The 14,386-nt window shown below is 39.4% G+C and overlaps 2 protein-coding genes across 3 annotated transcripts in view; one reads left to right on the top strand and one right to left on the bottom strand.

Annotated features, from left to right (window-relative positions):
• The window catches only part of LOC306863022 (chromodomain-helicase-DNA-binding protein 3-like), a 49,290-nt gene extending 45,951 nt beyond the window's left edge, over positions 1–3,339 (top strand). For both annotated transcript variants that reach the window (XM_079406168.1, XM_079406166.1), the window contains exon 40: positions 1,070–3,339. In XM_079406168.1, the coding sequence (XP_079262294.1) occupies positions 1,070–1,173 (104 nt within the window). In that variant the 3' untranslated portion in view covers positions 1,174–3,339. The remainder of the gene's footprint in view (positions 1–1,069) is intronic.
• Positions 3,340–4,423: 1,084 nt separating this feature from the next.
• On the bottom strand, positions 4,424–13,670 carry tnfsf12 (TNF superfamily member 12). The gene is made up of 6 exons (XM_079406047.1): positions 12,661–13,670; positions 9,170–9,251; positions 7,583–7,630; positions 7,466–7,489; positions 7,246–7,373; positions 4,424–6,469 (listed from the first exon to the last, which is right to left on the bottom strand). Exons 1-6 carry the CDS (start codon positions 12,874–12,876, stop codon positions 6,215–6,217), a joined length of 753 nt encoding a protein of 250 aa, XP_079262173.1. The 5' UTR covers positions 12,877–13,670; the 3' UTR covers positions 4,424–6,214.
• Positions 13,671–14,386: the final 716 nt, after the last annotated feature.

Below are 14,386 nucleotides of genomic sequence, written 5' to 3'. Positions count from 1 at the left end.
TTGAATGTGTCTGTTGCGTTGCTGTCTATGCAGGGTCAGAAAGCTGTCGGGATTCAATCAAAAATATCTTTGTGTTTCAAAGATGAACGAAGGTCTTTGTGGCTTGGAACGACATGAGGGTGAGTAATTAATAACAGAATTTTAATTTTGGGTGAACTATGCATCTACAGTATGCTGGCAACTACAAGTTAATCTTTAAAAACACTTAAGATTTGTCTTAAAAGTTATGAAATGTAAGTAGCAACAGATCTTTTCTTCCATATTGTTACTTGTATCGAAGGGAGAAAAAAAAAGAGAGCGAAAAAAGAAAAGGTAGGATGTGACTTGGTTCTATTAGTTGTTGATAAATGAATGGTTCACAATAAGATCACTAACATGCATATACAAAATTGATTTCATGCCAAATTGAAATGAAATTTATCTCTAAATATCACAAAACGATTATCTGTCTTTTATAATGTTGATCCTTAAACTCGCAACATTTTAAATGACTGAAATCCAGAACTTTTCTTATTCCAATCCTGTCTGGTAATCAGTGAGCCATCTCCATTGTGCTCTTGATCATAGCGCTTTGGATTGAAGCTAAATGCCTGCTTTCTAAACAATGTTAGTCTTCAAGTACATAATAGACACACATATTTGTCCCTAAATAGTGTGTGCATGGTATAATAGACATGATGGGGAAGGATACCCTGCAATGACAGCATTGATCATCATGATGACTTTTTTTTATTTTTTTTAACAAATTTAAAATTGAGGAACAACTACATCCTAAAATTAGAAGAAAAAATACAAGCTTATGGATGAATCATGTTTTCTGTGTGAAAAATTTCACACACACTTTTTTTTCCCCCGCACAAATATGTGTATATTCACGGTTAGCGAATGAAACCTAATGAGACAGAAAGGGAAAAGAGGAAGGAGAAGTCAGCCAGTGAGAAATGGAAAATGTGATACAATAAAGATTAGAAGGTCAGATTCAACTTTAAACTGTTTTGATATAAAAAAAAAAGTTAATTATAATTAGTGTACAGATCATTAACTTCCCTTTCTTTACGATTTCCTACAGTGTTGAACGGACCCCCCAAGTCGGTAAAGAAAGAGAGGGAGGCAGAGTTTCTTATGGCACGGAGGGAACAGCGCAGCGGGGAGGTGATCTGCATCGACGACTGAATTCAGCCCCACACACAAACACGCTGACTCAGTCGAAGGACATCTGCATGCAAACGTAAACACAACTATTCCTCAACACACACATGCACCTGCAGTTGACGAATGAACAGACTACCCTCTATATCACGGCAGCACTTTCACGACACCTCGAGTTACAGCTACTCAGAATTCAGCAGAGCTTAGGCTCGCCTTTGGTCATTTCCTCCCGTACACATACTGTATGTACACATACACACACACACAAATATTTTATTTCCTTTCCTCTCATAACTATCTGTCCCAAATCAGCCTCGCATTTCAGACCAATCCACACGCTCACATTCATCCTCTCGCTAGCACCCCTCGACGCAGACATGAAGCTGCTTGTATGTGGAATAGCTTCAAGCTTAGTGCAATCTCTCAAGCAAACCCTCATCGTAAGCTAGCGTGACTGTTTTGGAGCAGCCATGTACCATCAACAAGCTTCAATCTTAATGCTTTAAAGGGATTGAAAATCCTGTCATTTACGTTCCTAACCTGTATGACTTTCTTCAGTGAAACACAAGGTATTTTGAACTTTGTTTTTTTTTTTTCCATACAATAAAACTCAATGGGGTCCAAAACAACACTGGACCCCTTTGAGTTTCATTGGATGGTCAGAAAACACATTTTTCCGAATATCTTCTGTTCTTAGAAGAAAGAAGGTCAAACAGGTTTGGGAGAGTAAATGATGGCAGATATTTCATTTGGGAGTGAACTATCCATTTAAGATGATTTGGTTGGTTTGGGAGCATATACACATATTTTTACATAAAAAGAGGGAAATAATTAACAGTACCCTGGTCAATTTTCTTCATCTTTCAGAAAAAAAACCAAAAAACACGAGGTAAAGTTTATATCCTACCACGACAGTAAGGAAGTAATGTATTATGTTGGATTAAATCAGTATTGGCTGCAGTATTGTCTTGGGATAAAAAGGCAAATTTGTTATGAAGTTTATTTAGCCTTAAATTGGGACATCAAGCATTAATATGTAGAGTTTCCTGCCTTTTTAAGTATTGACCCTTAATCTTGTGTTACGGTGAGGTGTAGAGGGTTCAAAAGCATCTTCAAACCTCCCTAATAGAGTTCAAGATTGTTACTGAAGCACGTTTGGCAGTCCTACACTTCCCAAACTCTTCTTTCTCTGTCACCCCCCCCCCCCCCCCCCCCCATCACTTCACCCTCACCTTCTTTCATTCAAACACATCGCTCACATCCCAGTCCTATCCTTTCTTCACATTTCTATTTGTTTTTACGAGCTCTTTGATATTGTTTGCATATTTAAACTCGGTTTCATTGTGTTCTACAGTTTTTAAAACTTATTACAACTAAGATTATTGTTGTTGCTTTTGATGTTGTCCTTGATGTTACGATTGTGAAGCTTCTACCAAATGAAAATAATAATAATAATAAAAAAAACAGTCGAAACATTGATGCATTGTATGTTTGGTCCATGACATTTCTCTATACCGGACCTCTTGTAATAATATTATCCAAAGAGGTCAAAAGGAAGGATTGATATCCTTGCTATCTAACGGACATCACTTATATCTAGATTTGGGCCTTGCAAACGAATAACTTGTATGCAGTGGATCACGTCTAACCATGAAATTGAAAACATATGAATGCATATATTCAAATCAGCAAATGAAATTCCTTCCGCAGTGTTTCTTTATGATCTTTGGCTCCTGCAAACACAAGCCTTGTAATGTAATTGCCTTAACTGGTAATACAACTGTAAAGGGTTAATCAACAGATGCGAACTCTTGTATATGGCTGAAGTTGTACTATTCCTAGCTAGGCCTTAACTCCGACAGATCAGAGTTGAAATGTTAAGTTATTTGCCCTGGTCCCCAGTATAGATCCTTTGTTGAAACTGAAATATCTTTAGTTTCAGTGCTTGGTATTATTCGGGAGAGTTGTCAAATCAAGCACTTACTGTCCATTTTTCATTCTGTCTTTTAATATTTTTTTTGTTGTCTTTTCGTTTGTTTCCTGCTAAGCGTCACTGTGTACGTTGTGATTCCAGACAGTCAGTGACATTGTTGTGATCGACATTCGGCTCACCGAACGGAACATGTTAATAATGCATCGTTCTCTTTTGTTTTGTTTGGTTTTGTTTGTAATAAAATACAAATTCAAATGAACAATTTCTGTTTTGTTGTTCTTGTTATGAAGTAAAAAGGGTTGGGAGAATTAATCGGTTTATTGGAATGTATATTGCAGGGCTCCAGACTGTTACTAAACAAAAAAATTAAATACATTTGCAACAGTCATTTAAAATCTACTCACTATTGAATGTTATTTTGTCTATTTTGGTTTCGTCAGAAATCATCTTGTTAAAGCAGGGCTGTCCAAACTCAGTCCTGGAGGGCCGGTGTCCTGCAGAGTTTAGCTCCAACCCCAATTAAACACAACTGAAGCAGCTAATCAAGCTCTTGTGTTGAGGCAAGTTGGAGCTAAACTCTGCAGGACACCGGCCCTCCAGGACCGAGTTTGGACAGCCCTGTGTTAAAGTGTCTTCTACCAAAGACTATAGAACAGGCTTTCTCAACCCTGGTCCTCGAGGGCCACTGTCTTGTAAATTTTATCTCCAACCTTAATCAAACACACCTGAACCAGCTAATTAAGCTGTTCAGGATTACTAGTAAGCTACAGGCAGGTGAGTTTGGAGGTTGGAGCAAAACTCTGCAGGACAGTCTCCCTCCAGGACCAGGGTTGAAAACCCCTGCTATAGAATAACAACTGTCTAATAAATGTTCTTTCTTATGCTGAAATAGAGAGAACATTTTAGTTTTGTAATATTTTTCAGGCTAGAGCAGCCAACGCGCATGCGTAGTACGTTGACTGCAACCAAAGTCCCTTTTGAAGGAATGTATTTCTATTGTCTTTGCTGCAAACTGGAGCTTCTAACGGCAGCTGCAGTAACGCGATGAATTTGCCAATTGGCTTAATTGAGAAGATGGGACTATTCCGCCATCTTCTCATCTTCTTTGCTCAAACTCGCTAGAGGTTTGAATCATTCAGTCAGTGAATCATTTAGGACCGTTAATAAATTCAGAATCACAACTGAATCCCTCACAGATCCACGAGTCCAGGAACCGTGACTGTGATGATTACTTGAGGTTCATGTTTTTGTCTCGAGTCAAAACTACACAAAAAAGTGCATTTCGACACACCAAAGGGAAAACGTTTAGGCTTGTTTAAATAAAACATGCCAAGCAATGTTCAAATGTTCAAATCAAGTCTTAATATTTTGTCCTAGTTGACTTTGATTATTTAATATTACAACATAATTTATGGCAGCTGAATTGCATTTTGCAGACTTGTAATGTAAATTCTTTATCAGTTTTACAGGTCTTTTGGCTTTGAAAACCTGAGATTACATGTCTTGATACCTTCTCAATACCCATAAATGCAGGAACCTCATATCGTCAACCCAATTTACAGGTAAAATACATTTTTCAGAAGATCTAAAAACAATATGCCCATGAAAAAGAAACACCTGTGCATATTTTCAAATTGAAACTGATTCCATCACCTTAAATTCACTGAATTAAACTCTCACAGAAACTGACAGTACTTCATCTCGACCCAGTCAGGTTTATCTTGGATGTTTTAAAAGGAGAAACCGTGCCGCTAGCCAAATGTGGATTTTATGCGAGGAGTGAACCCATGAACACATGAAAAAAAAAAAAATACTGATTAGACAAGGGGGAAGGAATGGGGCTAGAGATCAGGGGGGAATAAGCACATGTTTTTCCTCAAAGGTTTTCAACTATTTGTTGCAGACTGAGATACAGGAAGTGAGAATCCAGAAGCAAGTGGAAATGAGAAGGTTTGCAGGGGTCCACATGAGGGTTCAGGAAATACAAAGAGGAAGCCAGCTGCATTATTAGGAAACCCATTTGGGGCAAAGTGCATGGTTGTAATTTCCATTTCAGATTTAATTGACAGTATTGACAAGATTTACGAAAGGCTTCAGGAGCGTTAGGTCAGGTAGACATTGACAGATTCGAGTCACCAGTGGTTTCATACATTTCTAATTAGTGAGATTAAATGAAATTACGATGGTGTAAAAATCTGTAACTACCTTTTCAAAAAAATTACATGAAATTGCACAATATATAAAAACTAAAGGCATACTGAGACTCTTTTTTTTAAAGGTCTGTGCCGTCCATGCCATCAACCTTCATGCCATATGTACACACAGTCCACTTTCAGTGACAGTACAGTACACAAGATACATCATCTGCTTTGAAGTCACGGCCTTTTCATCGATAAATATTAATATATGTTTCATATGTCACAGTGACAGTGTATTTGGAAAGGAACATGTGGCGTGTTGTTTCAAATCGATGCAACAACAAAAGTAATGTTTCTTGTATTATCTGATGCATATTTAGTCACTCTGCGTTTTCATAACGACCAACCAAAACCTTAATTTTTCTGCGCTGAACCCATCCAGTGGTAAGGCAGTTCAGGAACTAGGGCAACTCTGTTTTGGTCCAGCCAAGTAACCAGTGGTGAAACCTCTCATGCTTGTAGTGGCCTGCAACGCTGCTGAAAATTCATCGTCCTTCTGGTCAAACTGGTTATGCCAGTATATAAGCCAACCACGCTGCTGTCAGCGAGCAATGTCTCTGGTATGCTGTAATTAAATGCTATATTTATATAGTAGAAATTGTGCTGGTTTGCGTTTAATAAGGCATTTGCAGCCAAACCGACAAGAGTACCAAATGATTCTCCATAAATTGGTCCAGCAAGGCAAGATGTGCTGTCATTAACATCCTGATGACATCTCCATGGAAGGGCAGTTGCGTTCATAAAGGGGTCATCTGTGACCACAGTCAGCTGGTTATAGAAACGTTCCTCGCTGAGTCAAAATTTTCTCTTTTAAGGCAACGCCATGGTTCAAAGAGTCAGGTTTAGGTTAGGTACTTTTGGGCCAGTGATCTGTGGAAAACTATAAAACTATTTTGTCCATACAGCCGAGGTGTCTGGAAAATCGTCTGTGCCTCTAGTTGACTTTGAAGAGGCCAAAGTAGTGTTTGCCCGACATCTGCAGACTGAAGGAACCTCCGGTGACGGCCTTCAGCTCGGCTCCCTTGTTAAGGCGTAGGAGGCCGGAGACCTGGCAAGGCTTTAGGAAGTGAAACCTGTGAGAGCCAGACGCTGGTGTGGTTCCGTACCCCTCGATGCACTGGAGCAAAGGGCCCTTAGGAACGGACACCTCGAGCTTCACGTACTGACTCTGGTTCTCGTTGAAGTGTACCTGGAGGGGGGTGGAAATGCAGATGTGCCAAACGGCAGGAGAAAGAGAACAAGTGAATCAGGAATGTTATGAGAGACCAGTTCAGAGCAGGGGACGTAGTAAAAGGCTTTCAGCAGGGAACAAAAGAAATAAGTTATGACTAAACCAGAAGCCTTTTGATTAGATTTAACAAGAACCACAGAAAGTTTAAATGGAATTTAATTTGATTTGAAAGTTTTCATCCATCTATCTATCTATCTGTCTATCTGTCTGTCTGTTTGTTTTATATATTTATATTCAAACTCAAATTGTAATTCTGCTTCCGGTTTGCTACCTCAATTGAAATTCTGTTTAAGTACAGTAATTTAACTTTAGATTAATATATATATATTACACACACACTATATATATATATATGGCCTAATGGTTAGAGAGTCGGACTCGTAATCCAAAGGTTGCGGGTTCGAGTCTCCGGCCGGCAGGAATTGTAGGTGGGGGGAGTGAATGTCCAGCGCTCTCTCCACCCTCAATACCACGACTGAGGTGCCCTTGAGCAAGGCACCGAACCCCCAACTGCTCCCCGGGCGCTGCAGCATAAATGGCTGCCCACTGCTCCGGGTGTGTGTTCACGGTGTGTGTGTGTGTGTGTGTGTGTTCACTGCTGTGTGTGTGCATGTTGGATGGGTTAAATGCAGAGCACGAATTCCGAGTATGGGTCACCATACTTGGCAGTATGTCACTTCACTTCACTTCACTTCATGTGCCTGGAAAGTTTGCAGAAAACTGGTTTAACTCACTTGACAGTACAGGAAGTAGACACCGTTGCGCTCCACTTTGAAGGTGCCAGTCTCTGGATTATAATGCACTGCCCTGCTCATATTCAGCTGCTCTTCAGTCCATCCTTTAATGACTCCCTTATCCCCCACTAGGATGGACACATAACATTATTAGAGAATATTCCATAAGACACATACAGTTAGAGAATATTCTACATATATATATTCCCAAATAACTCACCTTTTTGGAAGGAATCGTTGGTTACTGTTAAAAATTAGATATATATTAGTCTGGGGGAGAAAACCGCAGTTGGGTTTTTCATTATTAAAAAAATTATTTGCAATACTGTCCACTTACTCTCAAAATGAGAGGCCACTTTTCGTCCATTTCCTTTCCTACCTCCCGCTTGCAAGATAAAGACAAAAGAAAGGCATGTTTTGGAAAAAGAGACAAAACTCTCTGGGATGCTGATAAGAGTCATCCATGTGGAGCTCCTGCAACTTCCAGCATTAAACAGCTGTGCAGATGCAAACATCATGGATTAATCTAGAATAATTTATACACCAGCTGAAGTCTTGATTGTCAAAGCAGATGGTGAAATATTTCCTTTCAGCTCTGTTCTACACTTCTCCTAGCCTTTGTTTTCATTAACAGGCACTATGCACAGTATTTTCTACTTTCACCCCACCAGCTGGTTCCAGTCAACAAAGAGGCAAAATTTAGGAGAAAAAAATTAGAGACAGCAAGAAAAATGAATTTGTGGCTCTTTCTTAACCTTTCTCATGCAGAAAATAATCATCCTATGAAATGAGATAGATTAACAGCTATGGCTACCGTTCAACTTAATGCAATAACTCAAACAAACCACCTTGAGAAATTTTTTATTTTTTTTTGCCCCTCTCCAGAGGCTCTCGAATCTCACCTCAGGGGAGCTGCCTGAACTCCCGCTAGTCTGTCAAAATGTGCATTGAATGATCACCTAAGTCTCAGACTTCAAAAGGAACTTCATAGAAATGGTTAAAACAACTGTTATTTCTGGCTGACCGTTTCAACTTGAAGCTGTGACTGTCCCAAAGGGGCACTATTCTGGGCTAGGAAAACAGTATATTTTGAGGAATTATTGTGGATAAGCATTTTGGCTCTGAAATCAGACAGCTGTCAGGTGTCAGCTGAAGACTTGCGGCTGCTCATTAGACTTCTGAAGGTCCATCTGTTTCTACACTAATGTTTATTTTGTTGATCTGTTTGGCCGTAGTTCCTTACCTTTTGTTGATTTTACCCTGTTGGTACTTTTTTTTCCTCCGTGTTCTCAAGAGACCAACCAACCTCGAGATACCTTATTGCAAGAGAATTCAAGGCAGAACTGAAGTCTATTGCTAATTAAAGCTATTTCAGGCTTCGGTGCAAGGGGTCACTTGTTTTAGAAGGTTGCTAAAACCACTATGCCCTTGCGGTCCTTATGCCAGTTGGTTTTTGCCGGGTGCGTGTCCATCCAGCTCAAACCTGTAATTTCTGCTGTCATTCAGCCTGCTGCCTACTGTTTCCTGTTGCAGCTTTTGGAAACATATGCCCAATGGTTTACCCAAGGTGCCGTGGTGTCCAAAACGGTTTGGTCTCTGTAAATATTGCATGCGATGACCAAAGATCATCCTTCTGCAGCTGCAAAGACTGCAGGTGATCCAAGGCTTTCTAACAGCTGGCGTGTGTCAGTTTTACAGCTATGTGTTTAATAGTGTTTTTATACATCTCCTGCATTTTTGTAATCTCTATGGTTTTATTCAATTTCCTTGAAAGAGTAACGTGTGATTGCTATAATGGATAGTCTGCATTTGAAGCTGTTACAATCACAAATCATTTGTGCAGTGTTTACTAGTCAAGTGCTTTGAATGGATTTCAATAACTGGCTTCATGCCTGACATTATGACATATGATGTCCTTCAGTACCATCTCTGCGGAACCTCTGACTCTCCAGCAGTTCGCGTTTTTCCAGGATGAGCTGGAAGATGGCCTTGCGCTGCATGTTCACCTGCAAGAGAGAGAAATAACGAGCGAGAGAAGAAAAGAGAATAACATTTTTCATCGCACTCAACAGCTTTTGCAGACAGATATGGGAGACAGACGTGACCAGCGTGACTGGGCCAGGAATGGAACCTAAATATGTGTGTCAAGTTAGTACGAGCAGACCACTGGGGAGAAATACTGCTGGCTTCTATTAACTGGCGTTTTGCGGGTAACCCATGCAGTAGTCATAGCTTTTGAAATAATCAAACCCAAGCTGGAGGCGTTCCTAAGTGAGACACAAACAGTCACCAGAAGACTGGCAAACACTGACACTCAGATTTTAATAGGTCAACCACTTCCCCTAAATGAAAACCGGTAACAACACCTTGTACATTTTTCTTTTTCTTTTTTTTCTTTAATGCAATACATTCCGGGAATGCTTCTCTGTTAAAAGGAAACTTTAAGTTTAATGCTGACAAACAATGTGACAAGCATGTGAATGCTTTGTCAGCAGTTTAACATATGTCTGGCAACAGAAGCCGTGGTTGTGCCTATAAGTGAAGTGAGTACCTTGTCCATCTGGACTTTCAATCTACTCCATGCAAAGTGCATTTGGATCTACACTCACCATATACAGTTATGGTGTGTGCAAAAACTGTACTATGCTGCAAAGAAACAAAGTCATATGCAGAGTTGTAACCACTTTTTTGTGGTTAATTAGGTAAAAATAGGAAGCTATCCCACACTGAAATTTACGGTGGCCGTGAGAGCTCAACGCACTGCAACTTCAGAAAACACATGCAAATAGACAAAACACCAGCAAATCAAGAAAACATCTTCATCATTTTGACAACACATGCGCTGCAAATGAGAAACGCTGCAAATCCTCACAACACATGCAAATTGAGAAACGCTGCAAATGCTCACAAAACATGCAAATTGAGAAACGCTGCAAATCCTCACAACACATGCAAATTGAGAAATGCTGCAAATCCTCACAACACATGCAAATTGAGAAACACTGCAAATCCTCACAACACAGGCAAATTAAGAAACGCTGCAAATCCTCACAACACAGGCAAATTAAGAAACGCTGCAAATCCTCACAAAAACGTGCTGCATGGACCACAATGGAAATGTTTCAAGGGGACCCAAAAAAAGTGACGGACCAGCTGGGATTTGCTTATTGTGCAGTGGCTATTGGTTGAGTTGTTGGTGAACTGAAAGGTGAGTGTTTTTTTGTTGTTGTTGTTTATTTTAACACCCTGATTGCATGATTTCTTTGTCTTTTGGATATTATTAGATTAATAATGACAAATAACACGATTAACGTTATTATGTAAGATGGCTAACTTATCCTCAACTAAATATAATTTCAAGGTTAATGAAAATAAATTTGCAATGCTTCATTAATTGTTAAAACCAGGTCAAAATAAAAATGTCAGTAAGAATAATATTTAAAAATTTATTCAGGCTCTTTTAGTAGGCTAATGAAAGAAAGGACATCTGCATGTGTTGTGAGGATTTGCAGTGTTTCTTAATTGGCATGTGTTGTGAGGATTTGCAGCGTTTCTCAATTTGCATGTGTTGTGAGCATTTGCAGCGTTTCTCAATTTGCATGTGTTGTGAGCATTTGCAGCGTTTATTAATTTGCATGTGTTGTGAGCATTTGCAGCGCATGTGTTGTCAAAATGATGAAGATGTTTTCTTGATTTGCTGGTGTTTTGTCTATTTGCATGTGTTTTCTGAAGTTGCAGCGCGTTGAGCTCTCTCGGCCACCGTAGAAATTGTTTTAATATATATGTAGGCCAATATGTTTGATGTTCAGTTTATGTCAAATCAACGTCACGTTTTAAACATCCAATTGATGTCATATTGACATCACATTTACATCAATGATTAGTATGTTTAATTAGGATTTATGTAAATTTATGGTGTAATATTAATTTGTTGTTAGCTTGATTAAGAATAAATATCATTATTTTCTTAACTGACAGCTTGAAATGCATTTGGCACATCTTTTGAAGCGTGATGTGCAGCCCTTGTGCATGGAGCTGGTGGACTTGAAAACTTTATTTATTTTTTTACTTTTTGAACATTTCTCATGCTGAAATCGAAGGTAAACAGTGGAGTGATTATTACATTAAGTCATTTTTAAGTAGTAATTTTATTTATTTGTCACATACATAATTATACAGAGTATAATCTATATTTAATCTAAATAAATCGATCAAAAATACTAATTTGCTGCAAATACATTCACAGTAATATATATATAGATATACTGTATCAAAACTTCGGGAATATGAATTTTTATTGAATATATGACCTTTTATAGTCATTTTATAATTTTTTTAAATAGTCTTTTTACAGGACCCTCAGTGCAGTGCAACCAAGCTAAAGATAACCGACTCACAAGAGTCACGCTGTATAATTTGATTCCCTAAAAAGAACCGGATCTTACGAGTCATTAGTTCGGGAACCGGTCTACACTGATCACGCTGAATAGTTTGATTCCCTAAAAAGAACCGGATCTTACGAGTCATTAGTTCGGGAACCGGTCTACACTGATCACGCTGTATAATTTGATTCCCTAAAAAGAACCGGATTTTACGAGTCATTAGTTCGGGAACCGGTCTACACTGATCACGCTGAATAGTTTGATTCCCTAAAAAGAACCGAATCATAAGAATCATTCGTTCTGGATTCGCAGACAGAAGTATTCAGTATTCAGTAGCGGAGAACAGCTGTGCAGGAACCCTCTCAGAACACTTTAATACGGTGTTTGTTCTGTCCACAACAGAACCGAACCTTATGAAATAATAATAATCCTGTTCCAGTAATTAAAACAATGCTCATAATGACAACAAAATACTCATGATGACAGTTACCCATCTGTAAATGAGGGCAAGCTAAGACTCTAAATGGTAGCTTACGAGTTGCAAATCATTTAATCATAATTACACAAACGCTTTTACGAGACACGATGCTTAAAAGGCAATGTCAATTGGCTTCGAAACGCCCTGGTGCCAAGTAGTCTAAGATTTCCAGTAAATTGCCCTAAACATGGAGCAAAATTGGCAACAGAACCATCACACTTGGCAGCGACTTTAGAAACGAAATAGGCCATAACTCACAGCACCCTGCGCGCAAAGTCTGGAAGGGTCATAAAAACGCGTCCCGCAGACCCCCAGCGGTGCCGCAGCTGTATGTTTGTATAATCAAGTGCTTCGAAATTATACTATTACATTCTTCATGATAGCCTATACCTCCCCAAAAAGGACTTGCAACGGGCTTTCAAGCTCAGGACCACAATGACCTACCTCGTGATTAAAAGAAAGAAATCACTGCGTGATTAGTGAGAACTGTTTTGACAAATGTGCATGAGAATGCATGCATGCATCTGACGTGCACTCAAAAGACATCGCGTTTACCTGCTCTAAGCGCTCCTGCAGAGTTTGGAAAGACCTCGACAGGTCCCGTGTTTGTCGCATTGTCCACACTGTAAATATGGCACTGCACACAGCCAGGGACAGCGCGAGCACGGCCATGAGCGACCAAACCAAGCGCTGTGTGCGGATCCGTCTCCTCTGAAGAATTCGCTGCATTGTTGCGCACACGGGTCGTTTACCGTTCTGGAGCTTCCGCATCAATCATTCGGTCCATATTCCACGAGAACATCTCTGAGTCTCTCTGGTAGGTCCCATGCGCGAAAGCTTCTCCAACTCAGAGCGCAAATGCAGCTGTTGCAGCGCGGTCAACGCAAATCGTTGCGAGATTGACCCAGCAAATCAGTCGCCGCTGGCAATGCTTTGGTATATGGAGAACTGTCTGCGTTTATTGCATGAACTGGCCCGAATGGAATAGCAATATTCCTCTCATTCCTGTGCAGAGTTGACAGTAGCGCAGCAACACTGTGGGGTTTGGATTTTACTCGCATCTTACGGAGACCTAATTCTTTGGCATGACTTCCTCGTGTTCTCTTAGACAAATAGGTCATGGTCTAGTCCATAAGAGGTGTCATTTCAAAGCACTTCTGCGTCCATGTGCTAAAGTATGCACTGCAGGGAAGTGAGTCCTGCACAGCAGTGGAAAACAGATTTCCTCCCCCCCCCTCGTGCGGTGCCAAGCGTTCTTATTCTGTAGCGAAATACTATTCAGCTCTGTCCTGCCTCAAATCACCAAGTGCGCTTGTCCGCGTGTCTTCTTCTAGAAGGCTGGTTCAACTGGTTGTTCTTTAAGGTTTTACAAAGTTTGACCATGGATTAATAGAGTAAAGAGTGCTGATTAAATTATCACCGCACAGAAATGCTGAAAGAAAGAAAGAAAGAAAATTGTTGCATAAAGCCATTCGTCTCTTTTCCGATTCAAATTAGACCAATCTACGTTTTTATGTAACCGGTTATAAAGACTTGTTACCAGTCTTGAAAAAACTAAGAGGACTAACTTCTAACACTAGTCTAAGCATTTATGCAATCAACCACATGCACTATTTCATAACAACAACACAACAAAAGACTTGTTACCAGTCTTGAAAAAACTAAGAGGACTAACTTCTAACACTAGTCTAAGCATTTATGCAATCAACCACATGCACTATTTCATAACAACAACAACAACAAAAAACTCCAGCAATACACATTTTTCTTTTTGTAACATGAATCAGCTCATAAAGCCATGTGCTTATTTTATATAGTAGGCCTATAAATACACTTTATGTGCGTGCTATTAGCAGGGATTATTCAAATATGAACCTGTACTACCTTCAAATGACATGTAAATTGTTTGCTTTTATCTTTGAATCCTAATGTAATATTTTGCATAGGCTTTTTCCTGGTCTTTTTTAAAATCTCCTCTATGGTTTCTAAAATGACAAACAGCGCAGTCTAATCATTGCTTAATCATTTCCTAACATAAATGTCAATATTGTGAAGATGTGTCTAATTTTGCTCTCCCTTTTCCCTTCCAAAAATCCCAAACAACTGGATGGTTTCCTGGCAGTGAGTTTGATGAGTCAGAAAATGAGCCTGGGTCTGAATCACAGCGTTTTGGCTTATTAATTTTTTTTTTACGAAACGTTGGCCTGTTAATCGGTTTAGTATTTAAAGATTAAATGAAATAACATATGCACGTCACAACTGTTGTTTGTAACATTGAACT

This window comes from Barbus barbus (assembly GCF_936440315.1).
Source record: "Barbus barbus genome assembly, chromosome: 1".
Lineage (NCBI taxonomy): Eukaryota > Metazoa > Chordata > Actinopteri > Cypriniformes > Cyprinidae > Barbus > Barbus barbus.
Note: the sequence above shows the minus strand (reverse complement) of the source record. Positions and strands in the feature narration are given on the sequence as shown.

What these genes read in the sequence shown, in the direction of transcription:
- tnfsf12 (XM_079406047.1), bottom strand. Translation starts at nt 12,876, where the DNA reads ATGCGGAAGCTCCAGAACGGTAAACGACCCGTGTGCGCAACAATGCAG. An exon ending in TCAGAGGTTCCGCAGAGATG is followed by an intron (nt 7,631 to 9,169) that starts GTACTGAAGGAC and finishes TTATCTTGCAAG; the next exon opens with CGGGAGGTAGGAAAGGAAAT. An exon ending in CAACGATTCCTTCCAAAAAG is followed by an intron (nt 7,374 to 7,465) that starts GTGAGTTATTTG and finishes TGTCCATCCTAG; the next exon opens with TGGGGGATAAGGGAGTCATT.